This window comes from Melanerpes formicivorus, unplaced genomic scaffold (assembly GCF_026170545.1).
Source record: "Melanerpes formicivorus ecotype bairdi unplaced genomic scaffold, bMelFor1.0.p_v2 SCAF_3, whole genome shotgun sequence".
Lineage (NCBI taxonomy): Eukaryota > Metazoa > Chordata > Aves > Piciformes > Picidae > Melanerpes > Melanerpes formicivorus.
In genome coordinates this window covers 40,209,002-40,227,924 of record NW_027142355.1, presented here as the reverse complement: position 1 = coordinate 40,227,924, position 18,923 = coordinate 40,209,002, and the positions used below count along the sequence as shown (strand labels likewise).

Sequence of the window (18,923 nt, the reverse complement as noted above, 5' to 3'; positions counted from 1 at the left end):
ACTTCATACAGAAAGCTTTTCCACACACCCAGACACAGCATAATGAGCTAGGAGGAGAAACAGAAAGGAAGTGAAATATTACTTAGGTAAATCTGCTGACAGGGATGGTATTAGCTACCACAGAGGTGACATACAGCAGAGAAACAATGTCATGTAGGCCTCAGTGCCATATGGATTAAAAATGATACATTGGGTGCTAGGGGAAGGGGAAATAATCTTCGAATTGCTTATGGTCTGTGGAAATGGAGGAGGAAAATAAATGTTCATGTTCCTTGCCATTGAACAGTAAGAAAAGGAATCTAGCCTCCCTGCTATAAGATTTTCCTTTTCAAGATCCAAAAAGCACAGCAGTAAAGCAATCTGCAGCTTGTATGGGAGTATCAGCAGGGAGAAGGACAGAAAATTGGAGCATTACACATAAGAATAAATCTCCACTGGATTATAGCTTCTCTCCCTTATTCTCTCTGCCTTTAAATATTAAAGGAAAACCAGCTGCAGACTGGTTTACTCATAAAAAAACCCAGGAATAACAGTAAAGGGAGCACCAGAAGAAAGTGTCAAATGAGAGTAACACAGAATATTACAGCCTTCCTTAATACATTTCCTATTGCCCTCTCAGTTAAGCCTTAGCAATAACACTGAAGCCGTTCCCCAGGCCAATTTATAGGATCATAGAATGTTAGGTTAGAAGGGACCTTAAAAGGTTTTCTAGGAGGAATATCTTCAACTAGAGCAGGTTGCACAAAGCCTTGTTCAAGCTGACCTGGAATGTTTCCAGGGATGGACTATCTTTTCCCTAGAAAACCAGTTCCAGTGTTTCACCACCCAGGCTGTAAAAGATTTCTTCCCTTTATCTAGTCTAAATTGCAGAATATACCTGGTTGGAAGAGACCTCAAAATCATCCAGCCCAACCCTTGACCCAGCACTAACAGTAAACCATGTCCTTAAGCACCATACACCAGCTGAACACTTTCAGGGATGCTGACTCCACCACTGGCCTGGGCAGATCATTCCAATGTTTGATAGCTCTTTCTGTGAAGAAATATTTTCTAATATCCAACCTAAACCTCCCTTGGTGCAGCCCATAACCATTTCCTCTGATCCTGTTGCTTGACATCAAGGACAAGAGGCTGCCCCCGCCTTGCTCCCACATCCCTGCAGGTAGTTATCTTCTCAGACTCCTCTTCTGCAGACTGAACACCCCCAGCTGCCTCAGAGGCTCCTCACAGGCCATGTGCTCCAGGCCTTTCTCCAGCCTTGCTGCACTTCTCTCAACATTTTCCAGCACCTCAATGTTCTTCCTGTAGTGGGGGCCCAGAACTGAATACAATACCCAAGGTCTCGCCGCACCAGTGCTGAGCACAGGGGGATGATCACCTCCCTGTTCCTGCTGGACACAGTGTTTCCAATCCAAGCTAGGATGCCATTGGCTTTCTTGGCCACCTGGGCACACTGCTGACTCTATTCTATTCTGTCACCCAACACCTCATGACTACTAAACCATAGCTCCAAGTGCCACATCCAATCAGCTCTTGAACACCTCCAGGGATGGTGACTCCACCACCTCCCTGGCCAGCACATTCCAAAGGCTAACAACTCCCTCTGTGAAGAACTTTCTCCTCACCTCTCCAATGGCTCAAATTGGAAGACATAGCTTGCAAAGCAAGTGGAAAGTTAGGGATTTGCAGCCAAGCAGTGTGGCTGCATTTAAAAGCACAAGTGAGTGGGCTGTTTGCTGTTTCAACAAAATTTCACAGATGTGTCAAAGAGTAAGATTTTGCAAGGAGGAGGAAAGCATCTGAACAGTATTTGTTTGCTGTGGGTTTCTCAAACAACACAGATTACTCAAAGGAAAACACATACACACACAATGAACTGCAAAGTGTGAGAAATTAATGCTTGCAGTGCAAAAATGTGCCCTTATAAACTGGCTTACCTATAAAATAGATAAGCAATGATGTGTGCTGCTTTTTATAAGTTTGTAAGATTTATGCCACTGTTCATCACGTGCTGCTAGACAAAAGTGCACAGTTAGAGATCCAAGCAGCGGCAGCTCTACTCATTTCAGCTGTCTACAAAATGTTGTGTTATGCTTGCATTATAATTTACTATCTGTGAAGCAAGAGAGGAATGGCATCCTGGCCTGCATTAGGAACAGTGTGGCCAGCAGGAGCAGGGAGGTCATTCTGCCCCTGTACACTGCACTGGTTAGGCCACACCTCGAGTCCTGTGTCCAGTTCTGGGCCCCTCAGTTTAGGAAGGAGGTTGACTTGCTGGAACGAGTCCAGAGAAGAGCAACAAAGTTGGTGAGGGGTTTGGAACACAAGGCCTATGAGGAAAGACTGAGGGAGCTGGGGTTGCTCAGCCTGGAGAAGAGGAGACTCAGGGGTGACCTTATCACTCTCTACAACTACCTGAAGGGAGGTTGTAGACAGGCGGATGATGGTCTCTTCTCCCAGGCAGCCACTACCAGAACAAGAGGACACAGTCTCAGGCTGCACCAGGGGAGGTTCAGGTTGGAGGTTAGGAAGAAGTTCTACACAGAGAGAGTGATTGCCCATTGGAATGGGCTGCCCAGGGAGGTGGTGGAGTCGCTGTCATTGGAGGTGTTCAGGAGGAGACTTGATGGGGTACTTGGTGCCATGGGTTAGCTGTTTGGGTGGGTTGGATTGGTTGATGGGTTGGACACGATGATCTTGAAGGTCTCTTCCAACCTGGTTTGGTTTATTCTAAATTCTAAATAAAGAATATACTTGGCTTTTATCAATGTGGAAAATCAAGGCTTTGAAGAAAACCTTGCTTCTAAATCAGACATTTTCTACCTTTGTTTTTCTCTTTCTTTTTCTTTCAGACTTAAACAGCAAATACTTAGCAGAAACTCTATACATTTATTGAAGAAGTGCTAAGCAAAATGCTCTTTACTTCTCTCTGTATGAACATGTACATGATTTGTTTGCAGTACCTATCAGTAACATAGAGGAAAATTACTTTTACTAGGTTTTAGGTCTCTGTGATCCCCTTATGGACGTGGCACTTGGTGCCATGGTCTAGTCATGGGGTCTGTGTTGATAGGTTGGACTCGATGATCCTCGAGGTCCTTTCCAACCTAAGTGATACTGTGATACTATTTGAGCAGCAGTTTTGCCCATATACCCTTTCACATGCACGAGCCACTACACCTTGCTCTTCTCTGTGTGTCTTAAAAAGGACCACTCAGCACCACATAGCATCCTTAATTAGGATAGGATAGGATAGGTCAGGACAGGACAGGACAGGACAGGATAGGATAGGGTAGGATAGGATAGGATAGGATAGGATAGGATAGGATAGGATAGGATAAAGAATAGGAATAGGAATAGGAATAGGAATAGGAATAGGAATAAGAAAGAATAAGAATAAGAATAAGAATAAGAATAAGAATAAGAATAAGAATAAGAATAAGAATAAGAATAAGAATAAGAATAAGAATAAGAATTAGACCAGGTTGGAAGAGACCTTTGAGATCATCGTGTCCAACCTATCACCCAACACCATCTCATCAACTAAACTGTGGCAATAAGCACCCTGTCAAGTCTCTTCCTAAACCTCTCCAGTGATGGCGACTCCACCACCTCCCTGGGCAGCACATTCCAATGGCAATCACTCTCTCTGTGAAGAGTTTCTTCCTAACATCCAGTCTAAACCTCCCCTGGTGCAGCTTGAGACTGTGTCCTCTTATTCTGGTGCTGGTTGCCTGGGAGAAGAGACCAACCTTCACCTGGCTACAACCTCCCTTCAGATAGCTGTAGAGAGCAATAAGGTCTCCTCTGAGCCTTTTCCTCTCCAGGCTAAGCAACCCCAGCTCCCTGAGCCTCTCCTCACAGGGCTGTGCTCCAAACCCCTCACCAACTTCGTTGCCCTTCTCTGGACACCTTCCAGCAACTCAACATATTTCCTAAACTGAGGGGCCCAGAACTGGACACAGTAGCATTACACAAAAGAAAAATCCAAGAAAAGCTTGTTATATGCTCTGGTCTAACTCAACACCTTATCAAAGAGCAAGGAGCTGCCCATCTCTATTTCCTTTCTCATTAAACTAGCTCTTTTTTTCCTTTTTAGTCCTGGCTTCAGGAGGCAGAATTCTGAAGGATCCTCCCACAAAATACTCACATTGTGAAAGGACTGATTACTCCTCATATTGACTGTGTGGCCTGATAAAAGAAATAACATTTCATTACCTTTTCATGAGCCTTTTGCCCTGGCTCCATTCCTTCAATGTGCTCTGATTCCACAGGCCCTTCACCAGCTACCATTTTCCTTTGAATGTGTGCATTTTGCTCACGCAAAGCTACAATCTGCAAAGGCAAGACAATAGATGGTCAGTATACACAAGAAGCCAATAAAACCCACTGTCAAATCTATTAACATTTTGATCCCAGAGGGGCCATCTAGCTGCATTTGCAAAATTATGTCTACAAGCACAGAAACTGAAAACAAATGCTTGTATTAATAATAACTAAAGGCCATTAAGGATGCAAAGGAAAGAATAAATGATAGGGGAATGTCCTTATTTGAGCCACAAGCTGCCCAGAGCAAAAGGACAGAAAGTATTTTACCTGCAAGGGAGTAAAAAGAAAACAATAAACCCACTTGCACAGAGTTGGAGATTCAATAGGAATACTATTTACAAATATATACAGAAGTTCAAAAGGTTGTGGCAGTTTTAGGCTGTGCCTAGGAAATGTTCCACAGATCTTGAGCAGACAGTGGTAGAATGTAAACAAATCACCATTGGATGTAGAAGGGGAAATAATGATAAAGTCTAAATAGTCCCAGTGGTCTGGTGGATGTGGGGCAGGCTGTGGATGTAGTCTACCAGGAATTGAGCAAGGCCTTTGACTCCATCCCCCACAGCAAACTCCTGGCCAAGCTGGCAGTCTGTGGCTTGGACAGCAGCACTCTGAGCTGGGTTAGGAACTGGCTGGAGGGCTGAGCCCAGAGAGTGGTGGTGAATGGTGCCACATCCAGCGAGGCCAGTCACTAGTGGTGTGCCCCAAGGATCAGTGCTGGGCCCTGTGCTCTTTAACATCTTTATTGATGATCTGGGTGAGGGCATTGAGTCTATCATCAGTAAATTTGCAGATGACACCAAGCTGGGGGCAGGAGTTGATCTGTTAGATGGTGGAGAGGCTCTGCAGAGGAACCTTGACAGACTGGACAGATGGGCAGAGTCCAAGGGCATGAGATTTAACACATCCAAGTGCCGGGTTCTGCACTTTGGACACAACAACCCCATGCAGAGCTACAGGCTGGGGTCAGAGTGGCTGGAAAGCAGCCAGGCAGAAAGGGACCTGGGGGTACTGGTCGATATTAGGCTGAACATGTGCCAGCAGTGTGCCCAGTTCCCAGGCAACCAGCACCAGAGCAAGAGGACACAGTCTCAAGCTGCACCAGGGGAGGTTTATGCTGGATGTTAGGAAGAAGTTCTTCATAGAAAGAGAGATTGGCCATTGGAATGTGCTGCCCAGGGAGGTCGTGGTATCCCTGGAGGTGTTTAGAAAGAGACTGGATGGGGTGCTTGGTGCCATGGTTCAGTTGATTAGATAGTGTTGGGTGATAGGTTGGACTTGATGATCTTGAAGGTCTTTTCCAACCTGGCTTATTCTATTCTATTCTATTCTATTCTATTCTATTCTATTCTATTCTATTCTATTCTATTCCTAAAATAAAGTTAGCTTTGTCAACTAACTTTCTCTTTGACTTCCTTCACTCTGGCAGACAGTAACTGGGGCTTCTGCTGGTTTGCTGACCTTGTCTGTGTTCTTTGTTGTGGTTGAGTAATAACAGCCACTCTCTGCTCTTCCCTCTCCTTTACCTTGAACAGGGGGGAAGGGAGCAGGGAGGTGGAAGCTGTTGGTAACCCGCTGGTTTTGTCCAGGGCAGGTTCTTGTGTTGTTTATATACATTGTAAATATAAGTAAATATCGTATATTTTGAACATAGTCATTGCATTCCATATTTGTGATTGTAGTTTTCCTTGAAAATATAGCCTCATTTGCTTCCATCTGAGCTGGTCTGGCAATTTTATGTTGGAGGGTAGTTTCAATCCACCACAAAAGCATTCAGGGAAAAAGATATATGTGTATACACACACAGATATAATTAGTTTGGACCTAGCTTCCCAGCTGAGCCCAACCAGGCTTCACTGCTAGGTCAAAACCTCTGCCCCACAAGGACAGGACTACCAGGACTCAGTGCCCCCCCTCCTAATCCTCACTGTCCTTCCACAGGCTGGGCCAGAATTGCACAGCAACAAATTAGCTTGTCAAGAAGGCTGCAGAAGACAGCAGAAAGCCACAAACTCCCCCACATACCAAAAGAGATAACAGCTGCTGCACTGGAGAGTTGAGAAAGAGGAGAAAGAGGGAGAATGGGCTGTGATGTCTGGTTTTATAGAGATTGTGGGATGATGGGATGGAATAACAGTAATTGCAATATCCTGTGCCTCCCCATGGCTATCTAACCCTTAGAGGACTTTTTATCTCTAAGGTAGGACAGACAGCTAGTCCTCAACCCATAACAGACAGTCAACACTGTTTTACTTTTATCTTCTAGCCTTAATTTCTGCTGAAGTACTTTTGCTTTATTTATTTTATATTTTTTTTACTTGACAGATGAAAGAGATGTTAGGCATGGAGCCTGCTACACTGCAAGAGCAAGGCTCGTTCTTTCATATAGAACACAATGGATGCCAAAGTGGAATTAGAGGTAAACTGTACCAAAAAGGCTACGAATCAAAACCAAGTGATGCAAAATGAAGTGCTAGATTCATTTTAGCCTGTGAGGAGAGGCTGAGATAGCTGGGGTTGTTTAGCCTGGAGAAGAGGAGGGTCAGGGGAGACCTTATGGCTGTGTACAACTAGCTGAAGGGAGGTTGTAGCCAGGTGGGGGTTGGTCTCTTCTCCCAGGAAACCACCACCAGAACAAGAGGACACAGCCTTTTTGGTACAGTTTACCTATAATTCCCTATTCAATTTGAAAAACCCTGCTTCAGTTATTTTGCTGTTTGCACTGCTGATCCATTTTCCTCTTCTGATCACATTAATGCACCTCCCCTCAAGTAAGAAGGGTTTTTCCTCACACAAAAGTTTGTATTCTTTGTCTGCATATTGTCACCTTGAGACACTGAGATTGTTGAGATGTGACTAGACAGAGCTGATATGACAATGCCACCCTTCTGCATGTGTAGTCAGTTTGATTTTCCTATATATTCTATCTCTATTAAAATCACCATCTGTGTTCCTGATTGCACAGAACATGAAAATACAACAGGTAGGATATGAGTAAAGAGCCAGAAAGGAAATGAACCTTATCCCACAACTGCAATTAAAGAGTATCAAAGCCCTGATCTGTATGGGCACACTGAAGAAATCCCACCTTACATCTGAATCCTAGTCTGTGGAAACATGTATTAATTATATTAATAGATAATGATTAACATTTTATCAATATTTTCCCTTTTAACATTTCATAATCCATAACAAAAATCAAAGCACAGGAAAGTGAATTCAGATCTATATCTCAAGTATTAAACCAAATGTGCACACTTATATTTAGTGATGATACAGAGGCCTTTAAATGACTTTCTTCATGGAAGTTATTTTTTTACACAGATTTCTTCACTGCAAAATTAAGGACATAATCCTCACTGATTTTATATATCTATATCATCTATATACACACACACACACACACACACTATCTATCTATCTATACACTATATATCCACACACTATATACACACTCTGCATATATAGAAGAGCATAGAATTAGAATAGGATAGAATGGAATAGAATGGAATGAAATTAGAATAGAATAGACTAGGATAGGATAGGATAGGATAGGATAGGATAGGATAGGATAGGATAGGATAGGATAGGATAGGATAGGATAGGATAGGATAGGATAGGATAGGATAGGATGGGATAAGATAGACCAAACCAAGTTGGAAAAGACCTCTGAGATCATCAAGTCCAACCTATCACCCAGCACCATCTAATCAACTAAACCATGGCACCAAGCACCCCATCCAGTCTCTTCCTAAACACCTCCAGTGATGGTGATTCCACCACCTCCCTGGGCAGCACATTCCAATGGCCAATCACTACACACACACTCTATATGAACACTATATATATATATACACACACTACATACACTATATATATATAAAGAGGAACTTGTAAAATAAAGTTTTTATTCTGGGATTACCTCAGAAAAGACTCCAACTTGATAGCCATTTTCTAACATGAAGGAATTATATCTACAGTTTCTTTTTCACCTTCTTTTTCATAACCATGAATTCTACACAAGTAAATGTGTCCAAACTACATGCTCCAGGTGCAATGTCAAGTAAACTGGATCATTTCTTGGTGACTGAACCAAGTAAAAAAAGCCCTGTACAGCTCCTCTTCCAACAATTCCATCTATACATTGATAATCCCTGTTAATATTGAATCACAGAATCAATAAGGTTGGAAAAGACCTCAAGGATCATCAAGTCCAACACCTCATGACTACTAAACCATAGCTCCAAGTGCCACATCCAATCACCTCTTGAACACCTCCAGGGATGTTGACTCCACCACCTCCCTGGGCAGCACATTCCAATGGCCGACAACTGTCTCCAGCCACTCTGACCCCAGCCTGTAGCTCTGCATGGGGTAGTTGTGGCCAAAGTGCAGCACCCGGCACTTGGACTTGTTGAATGCCATCCTGTTGGACTCTTCCCATCCTTCCAGCCTGCCAAGGTCCCTCTGGAGAGCCCTTCTAACCTCTAACAGATCAACATCTGCTCCCAACTTGGTGTCATCTGCAAATTTACTGATGACTGACTCAATCCCCTCATCAAGATCATCAGTAAAGATATCGAACAGGATGGGGCCCAGATTGATGTAGATTATTTAACATGCTGACAATTTCCAGTCAAGATCCCAAAGCAATACAAGTATTTTGCTTTACCCCATCACACCCAAAATGTTTGTTTTTACATTTTTTGGATCCTAAATAAAATTATTTCCATACTTATTTCTACTAAAGATGTATGAGAGGAACTTTTTTTTCCACTAAATTAAAAACACTTTGTTTAAAAAAAGAAATAATCTCCTGATATGATCACATCCATCATTAGTAAATTTGATGATGACACCAAACTGGGAGCAGGTGTTGATCTGTTAGAGGATAGGAGAGCTCTGTAGAGGGACCTTGACAGGCTGGACAGTTGGGCAGAGTCCAAGGGCATGAGATTGAACACATCCAAGTGCAGGGTGCTGCACATTGCCCACAACAACCCCATGCAGTGCTACAGGCTGGGATCAGAGTGGCTGGAGAGCAGCCAGGCAGAGAGGGACCTGGGGGTGCTGGTTGACAGCTGGCTGAACATGAGCCAGCAGTGTGCCCAGGGGGTGAAGAAAGCCAATGGCATCCTGGCCTGCATTAGGAACAGTGTGGCCAGCAGGAGCAGGGAAGTCATTGTGCCCCTGTACACAGCACCTTGAGTTCTGTGTCCAGTTCTGGGCCCCTCAGTTTAGGAAAGGTGTTGACTTGCTGGAATGTGTCCAGAGAAGGGCAACAAAGCTGGGGAGGGGTTTGGAGCACAGCCCTGTGAGGAGAGGCTGAGGGAGTGTTGGGTGATAGGTTGGAATTGATGACCTTGAAGCTGTTTTCCAACCTGGTCTGGTCTGGTCTGGTCTGGTCTATTCTATTCTAATCTATACTATTCTATTCTATCCTCCAGGTTGCATCTGTCTTTGACATATCCCTAGCACACTCTCTACTCCTGTTTTTCCTCATAAATGTTTTATGACTGTGTTGTTTTATCATTAGCAGAGCACCAGCAAAATAGCAATGATTTTCAATGTAGACTGCAACAAATGTGGCATCAGTTTTTTTATGCTTGTGGGCCTTGCTCTGTTCTATTGATAATGGACGGCCAATACACATCTCTGAGTGGCAAATCACTCAGCTCATTATTGCTGATGCTGCTCACAGACCTTAGTTTTTGCTGCCTTGCTGGTTAACTACATTATGAATTTGCAGAATACTCTTAGGGCTGCATGTGCAATAATTTGGACTGTTGGGTTGAGGTGATTCAATGTGAAAATACAAATGTGTTACTAAGCATATTGATTAATTAAAATGAACCTTCTAAGGCTTAAAGTTGATTTTAGTTATTGACTTATAATTCATGTAAATCTTTTATGCAAATGCAGCATGGAAGGCCTATTCTTACACTGAAAAACTGATAATTGAGAGTAATAGGCATAAAATGTAATACTATGATCTTGTTGTACTGTTGAAAATCTGGCTTGAGAGCTAGTGAATGCAAATGTTCTTAACAAATCATGTAATATAGAATAGAATAGAATAGAAAAGAATAGAATAGAGTAGAGTAGAATAAGATAGAATAGAATAGAGTAGAATAGAGTAGAGTAGAATAGAATAGAATAGAATAGAATAGAATAGAATAGAATAGAATAGAATAGAATAGAATAGAATAGAATAGAATAGAATAGAATTAACCAGGTTAGAAGAGACCTTCAAGATCATCGCATCCAACCTATTATCCAACCCACCTAATCAACTAAATATGTAACAAATATGCACAAAACTTCATGATCATTCCAAAGCAGGACATTCAACAAATGTTCAAACATCTTGTTCCAGCATATTAAGAATAAAGGCTATTGGGTAGATGCTTTGCATTATCATCAAGACGCATGTGCAAGAGGATTGGTCAGTGCAAAGAGTGAAACTAGCTTGATCCGCATGAGTATCTCATTTGAGAGCCCTGAGATGACCCTGAAGCTGCTGCAGACAGAAAGATAATCAGCTGTGCTCTTAAACCTGAATTTATACCAGGATAAAATGGAATGCATTTCAAAGTTTATGAATTACAAAGCAGCAGATCAAAGAGAAAGTGATGTGTCCTTTGTGATGTCCCATGAAGAGCACTCAGTGCACGCTGTGCAATTTAAACAGTAGACATTAAAACTGGCATTGATAGCCTTTGTACAATAATTGTCAGCTCGACAATGCACATCAGTTAAACATTCCTTTAAATGCACACTATGATCTTTACCTTAAAGTAAGACATTTACTAACACAACCTCATGAAATCAGGGCCAGAGGGAGTTGTATTCCACTGGTTTGTTAAGATCCCTAAACAGTCTGCCAAATATATGACACTAAACCCCATCTGAAATTATCCCAGTGTCTAATTCCATGCTGATTATGAATAATTCCTGAAGCTAACCACACACAACCAACCTTCCAGTTTCAGGAGGGAATTCTCTGGGAATTTACAGCTGTGTAGGCAAATGATAGTGAAATATGCTCTGCCACACATCAGGCTGCTGCCATCCCTTTGCTCTCTCAGCTTGTATTTCCTTGGCTCTCATCTTATCCCCTCTTTCACCTTTTTTTCTGCTTTGGCTGAGGAATATGTGGTAAATAAGAAACCCACAACACCTGTGCTAGAAACTCAGTGCTTTTACAACTTTTTCTGTAATCCTCTGGAATAATGCAGAGAGAAATATCAGAGAATCCATTTTTCACTGCCTGAGACATGCTCTTCAGCTTCATGGCTCTATGTTGCAAATGGATATATTTGTTTGCTATTGTACAGAAATCTCAGGCTCCCTCTGTGCTGCCCATTCCCTCCCTCCCTGCTTGCAGGTCCAGCCTCACTTCTATTAAAAAAATCTGGCATGGATCTGGGTAAGGGCATGCACTCAGCGTTTAAATCCAAGCATGGTGTTATGCCACAGAGAGCAAGTCAGGCTTAATACAGTGTAGCAGCATTGCTGGGATGTAACAGGACACCAGCTGTGTGGTACTCTGTGCACCTGAAGAGATGCCACTATGGCCATCAGCGGTCAAAAACCAAGCTGTGCAATTGCTCTCTACAACTACCTGAAGGGAGGTTGTAGCCAGGTGAGGGTTGGTCTCTTCTCCCAGGCAACCAGCACCAGAACAAGAGGACACAGTCTCAAGCTGCACCAGGGGAAGTTTAGGCTGGATGTTAGGAAGAAGTTCTTCATAGAGAGAGTGATTTGCCATTGGAATGTGCTGCCCAGGGAGGTGGTGGAGTCACCATCACTGGAGGTGTTTAGGAAGAAACTGGATGGGGTGCTTGGTGTCATGGTTTAGTAGTAATGAGGTGTTGGGTGACAGGTTGGACTTGATGATCTTTGAGGTCTTCTCAACCTTATTGATTCTATGATTCTATGATTCTGTGATTCTATGAGTAGAGATTAATGTTCTTAAATGGCAAGCTGAAAAATGCATTGGATTTTAGAACTACTCTGCCCTGAATTCTGTGAAAATTGCTTTTGATGGCAATGCAAAGATCAGCCCTGCCCCTCAATATCCACAAAGGATTTTAGTGGGATTTTTTTTCCCTCTGAGAACATAGCTTAGAAATAGTTGAAGAGATAAAATGAAATAGCTATAGCAACTTAACTGACCAGTTCTTTTCGACTTTGTAAAGAAGGCAATGAGGTATGTAGTATTACTGTAGTGATTTTCAACCTGTTCAGCTTCTGCACCCCACATTGTAACTCAAATGTGTAGAGGCAGCAACTAATGCTGTGGAACATGAAGCATGAGGAACATCCACAAAAGGAAAAAAATAAGATGTTTTGCCTCATTACCACATTCAAAAGTTAAAGGCAACAATAACTTTTTTGAAGAGTTAACATTTACCTAGGTGGCTTAGGTTAAAGGCAGAATGAAAAGCAATGCCAGGTAGTACTGGATGGGGTGCTTGGTGCCATGGTTTAGTTGATTAGATGGTGTTGGGTGATAGGTTGGACTTGACGATCTCAAAGGTCTCTTCCAACCTGGTTAATTCTATTCTATTCTATTCTATTCTATTCTATTCTATTCTATTCTATTCTATTCTATTCTATTCTATTCTATTCTATTCTATTCTATTCTATTCTATTCTATTCTCTCTACTCTACTCTACTCTACTCTATTCTAAAAATATAACATTTCAAATCAATATATTTTTAATTATGGGAAACTTTGCATAAGAGATATACTTTGGCACAATTACACAGACACTTAAAATCAAACTTCAGACCACAAAGACAAAGAATCATAGAATTGTTAGGGTTGGAAGGGACCTCAAGGATCATCTAGTTCCAACCCCCCTGCCATGGGCAGGGACACCTCACACTACAGTAGGTTGCTCAGAGCCACATCCAGCCTGGCCTTAAAAACCTCCAGGGTTGAGGCTTCCACCACCTCCCTGGGCAACCTGCTCCAGTGTCTCACCATCCTCATGGGGAAGAACTGCTTCTTAAAATCCAATCTGAATCTACCCATTTCTAGTTTTGTTCCATTCCCCCCCAGTCCTATCATTACCTGACACCCTAAAAAGTCCCTCCCCAGCTTTCTTGTAGATCCCCTTAAGGGAGGCTCCTCAGAGCCTTCTCCTCTCCAGACTGAACAGCCCCAACTCCCACAGCCTGTCCTCATTGGAGAGATGTTCCAGCCCTCTAATCATCCTTGTGGCCCTTCTCTGGAAGGCCTTTCCAAAGTTAGGAAATTTATAGCTCAAAAAATACTAAAAATTACCATGTAGGAGTCAGTTTACAAAGCAAAAAAAGAAGGTTCAATTACACTATTGAGAAAAAAGTAAAAGAGCAAAGTGAGGCACTACAGAAGAAAGCTGTGTCAGAGTTTTTGCAAAGGAAGTATACTTAGAGTCACCAGAAATAGGTATAATCCATCTATACTTAGCCTTCTTCAGGGAAACCAAATGTCACTGTATTTCACCCATTTTCATCCAGGGATTTGGTGCCCATCATTGCTGAGTTTCAGAGTGATGAAATAATGCATGTATCATGCATTCCAGAAATGCACATGCTATTTTCCTCAGCCAACTACTCTTCCATGTGGAATATGCTTATAATACAAAATATTTAGAAAACAAAAGGTTTAGAAATAACATTTCTGCTCCCCAAATCACTTTATATTATACTTACACACAAAGGCTAAGGCCAGCAAGAATCTCTTGCAACAAAAAGTGCCTTAAGCTAATAGGACCTGAAACAGCTGGGGATAAAAATAGGTTTTCACACGAGGCCAGGGACAAGTGAAGTCCCTCAGGGATCAGTGCTGGAAGTTGCCTTGTTTAACATTTCTGTTGGTGACATGGACAGTGGCATTGAGGCACCCTCAGCAAGTTATCCAATGACACCAAGCTGTGTGGTGCAGCTGACATGCTGCAGGGAAGGGATCCATCCAGAGGGACCTTGACAGGCTGGAGAGGTGAGCCCATGACAACCTCATGAGGTTCAACAAGACCAAATGCAAAGAACTGCATCTTTGGGCAATCTCAAGCACCAGCACAGGCTGGGCAGGGACTGGCTTGAGAGCAGCCCTGAAGAAAAGGACTTGGGGGTGCTGGTGGAGGAGAAGCTCAACACGAGCCAGCAGTGTGCACCTGCAGCCCAGAAAGCCAATCCCAGCCTGGGCTGCATCAAGAGAAGCATAGCCAGCAGGTTGAGAGAGGTGATTCCCCCCCTCTACTCCACTTTGGTGAGAAACCACCTGGAGTATTGTGTCCAGTTCTGGAGCCTCTATTACAAGAGGGATATGGATGTGCTGGAATGTGTCCAGAGAAGGGCCATGAGGATGATCAGAGGGCTGGAGCTCCTCTCCTATGAGGATAGACTGAGGGAGTTGAGGCTGTTCAGTCTGCAGAAGGGAAGGTTCCAAGGAGTCCTCCTTGTGGCCTTCCAGTATCTGAAGGGGGCTACAAGAATGGTGGGGAGGGACTTTTTAGGGTGTCAGGTAATGATAGGACTAAGGGGCACTTGGTGCCGCCATGGTTTAGTTGATTAGATGGTGTTGGGGGATAGGTTGGAGTTGATGACCTTGAAGGTCTTTTCCAACCTTTTTAATTCTATTCTTCTCCATTCCATTCCATTCCATTCCATTCCATTCCATTCCATTCCATTCCATTCCATTCCATTCCATTCCATTCCATTCCATTCCATTCCATTCCATTCCATTCTACAAGGGCTGGATAAAAGTAAGATGGGCAGGAGAAAATTCATGTGCAATATAACCATAGCCATCCAAAAAATTACTTTCCCCCAGCATAGTATTAGCTCAATTACACATACAACCTTGGGAAAAAGCTCTAAAGACTGGGGATTTTTTTGGAAACTATTTGCTGAGAGTTCTGGGAAACAGTGAAATCTATCAATGGAAATTGCAACAGCTGTCATTTAGCATTGCCCAATGCAGCAGAAATGGATTTAAAAGCTTCACCATGGACATGGTCTATGTCAGCTGGCTCTGTGAAAGCCACTAGAGCTTCAGTTCCTGGAGCTACATGATGCTAATGCAATGTCTTAGTATGTTGATTGCATGTGCTGTAGTTTACCACAGTTCTAGCAAACACTCACACTTGCAGCCCTAATAAGAGGATGCCAAAACCTGTGGAACAAAAGGAGTTATTTTGTCATTAATTTCAGCATTAATTTCCATGAAGATAATAAACGATAGAACTGAGAAAGAAAATTTGCAACCCACTTCTCTTGCACATGAGACTTAACCTTCTCAAATTAGTGCCAGCTTGCAGAATCTTGTTGCAATTTGAAAATGTTAATTTACTCCCTGAAGAGCAACATGTTTGCCTTCAAAGTATTCCTAGACAGACACTATGGTACCACTGAGGCTTTGGTCCGGGGTGTACCTCTTGCAGCTTGGCTAGTTGTTAGCTGCAAATTAGAACCTTCAGGGACAAAACTGTTTGGGTAGACCATAGTTGTGTGTGGAAGCAGATGGAAACCAGCACCATTTGAAAAGCACCTGAAGAATAGGCAAATGCAGCTGGGCTTTTACAGCAATTTCAGCAAAAAGCAGAAGCTATTTTTTTTCCAGGAAGTTGTTAACAACATTTCCAATCCATCTTAGCCACAATAAACACAATGAACAGGGCATCTACCAGTTATCATGGAAGGGAATCATAGAATCAATAAGGTTGGAAGAGACCTCAAAGATCATCAAGTCCAACCTGTCTCCCAGCACCTCATGACTGCTAAACCATGGCACAAGCCGCCACGTCCTATCCCTTCTTGAACACCTCCAGGGATGGTGACTCCACCACCTCCCTGGGCAGCACATTCCAATGCCCAACAACTCTCTCTGTGAAGAACTTTCTCCTCATCTCGAGCCTAAACTTCTCCTGGCACAGCTGGAGACTGTGTCCTCCTGTTCTGGTGCTGCTTGCCTGGGAGAAGAGACCGACCCCCTCCAGGCTACAACCTCCCTTCAGGTAGTTGTAGACTACATGAACAAATACTGGCTTCCAGTGTGAGCATAAAAGAAAAATTAGGTGATAATTTTGGGGACATCATGTGATAACTGCCAGTCAACCCCAAATAGAACAAGGATGACTATGGAATTTGATTAGTGTAGACAGTTACCTTGCCCCAGTCTGCATGAATATTCACCAGCAGCAATTCAGGTTGCTGCTGTGTTTAAAGGTCCCCTGTGCTGCCACTAATCAGCTGCAGTAAAAATAAAATATTCAATCCAATTAAAACACCACCAACAGTATATACACCTGCTGGAAGGTGTCCAGGGAAAGGCAACAAAGTTGGTGAGGGGTTTGGAGCACAAGTTCTATGAGGAGTGGCTGAGGGAGTTGGGGTTGCTTAGCCTGGAGAAGAGGAGGCTCAGGGGAGACCTTCTTGCTCTCTACAACTACCTGAAGGGAGGTTGTAGCCAGGTGGGGGGTTGGTCTCTTCTCCCAGGCAACCAGCACCAGAACAAGAGGACACAGTCTCAAGCTGCACCAGAGGAAGTTTAGGCTGGATGTTAGGAAGAAATTCTTCACAGAAAGAGAGATTTGCCATTGGAATGTGCTGCCCAGGGAGGTGGTGGAGTGACCATCACTGGAGGTGTTTAGGAGGAGACTGGACGGGGTGCTTGGCGCCATGGTTTAGTTGATTAGATAGTGTTGGATGATAGGTTGGAGTCAATGATCACAAAGGTCTTTTCCAACCTGGTCTGGTCTATTCTATTCTATTCTATTCTATTCTATTCTATTCTATTCTATTCTATTCTATTCTATTCTATTCTATTCATCCTATCCTATCCTATCCTATCCTATCCTATCCTATCCTATCCTATCCTATCCTATCCTATCCTATCCTATCCTATCCTATCCTATGCTATCCTATCCTATCCTATCCTATCCTATCCTATCCTGTCCTGTCCTGTCCTGTCCTGTCCTGTCCCGTCCCATCCCATGCTATCTAAATACTAACTACACAACCTGAATTTCTCAGCAGGTCCACCTGTCCATCTCAGTTGCCTCTGCAGTTTACAGTCAATACTATTCCCTGTCACCTCTGATGTGTTTTGTAAAATGGTGTTGACAGCTGGAGCTGGAATCAGCTTTGCTAGAGTTACAGTTGTTTTCACTCTCTTTGGAGTACAATGTAGTATGTTACACAGACTGTTAAACGGGGGTTACTTGCCATCCAATGATGGGAAGCTATAGTTTCTGTATTACAACTTTTCTCTTTATTTTCAGGACATTTCCCATGCATTCTCCTGAGTGTCTGCAGTTTCTCATTGTTGCTCTGTGCTAAAGCCACAGAACCACAGAACATTAGAGGATGGAAGGGACCTCCAGAGATCATCCAGTCCAACTCCCCTGATGATGCAGGATCTGCTAGAGTAGTCATCACAGGAATGCATCCAGGTGGGTTTTGAATGTGTCCAGAGAAGGAGACTCCACAACCCCCGTGGGCAGCCTGTTCCAGTGCTCTGTCACCCTCACTGTACAGAACTTTCTCCTCATGTGGAAGTGAAATCTTTGTTCAAGCCATCAGCTTTCACAGAAAGGTGCTGTCTCAACATACTAATTTCTACTACCTTTTTTAAACCTCTGAATCTGCTACTTGTTCTCTATGCCTATTCACATATTATTTTAAGCAGGGAACTGATTTTCTGTCTTCATTTTATGCTTAGATGTATTCCTGAATGTGTAGTACACTCTCAGAATCAATATGAGAAAATGGATATGAAGGAAAATAGCTATTTTCTTGGGTGAACAGACACTGAGTGACAGGAATACAGAAATTACTGGAGACCATACAGACAATTCCCATGGAAACCTTGGCCTTTTATGCTCACTCATAGTACCATAAATATTTAAAGCTCTTTACTGCCTGTGTATTCCCTGTGGAATCTAGCATACAAATGAGCTTATATATTGCAGTTCTCTAACTTTTTTAATAACCCACTGGAGGTGTTTAGGAAGAGACTGGATGGGGCGCTTGGTGCCATGGTTTAGTTGATTAGAAGGCATTGGGTGATAGGTTGGACTTGATGATCTCGGAGGTCTTTTCCAACCTGCTCAATTCAATTCAATCCAATCCAATCCAATCCAATCCAATTCAATTCAATTCAATTCAATTCAATTCAATTCAATTCAATTCAATTCAATCCAATTCAATTCAATTCAATTCAAGTCAATTCAATTCAATTCAATTCAATTCAATTCAATTCAATTCTACTCCTATTCCTATTCTATTCTATTCTATTCTATTCTATTCTATTCTATTCTATTCTATTCTATTCTATTCTATTCTATTCCATCAACTGTTTGAAAACAATCCACTCATTCTCTTCCCCATCTCTTCCCATCTAGCTCTTCCCCCCCACCCATGGCAACAAGCACCCCATCCAGTTTCTTCCTAAACACCTCCAGGGACGGTGACTCCACCACCTCCTTTTGCAGCACATTCCATTGGCAAATCACTCTCCCTATGAAGAACTTCTTCCCAACATCAAGCCTAAGCCTCCCCTGGGGCAGCTTGAGACTGTGTCCTCTTGTTCTGGTGCTGGC

General features: G+C 42.9%; 1 protein-coding gene across 7 annotated transcripts in view; it reads right to left on the bottom strand.

Annotated features, from left to right (window-relative positions):
- Positions 1 to 18,923, bottom strand: part of PPFIA2 (PTPRF interacting protein alpha 2) — a 373,279-nt gene that overhangs the window by 79,219 nt on the left and 275,137 nt on the right. For all 7 annotated transcript variants that reach the window (XM_068170564.1, XM_068170572.1, XM_068170556.1 and 4 more), the window contains one exon: positions 4,219 to 4,335. In XM_068170564.1, the coding sequence (XP_068026665.1) occupies positions 4,219 to 4,335 (117 nt within the window). The remainder of the gene's footprint in view (positions 1 to 4,218; positions 4,336 to 18,923) is intronic.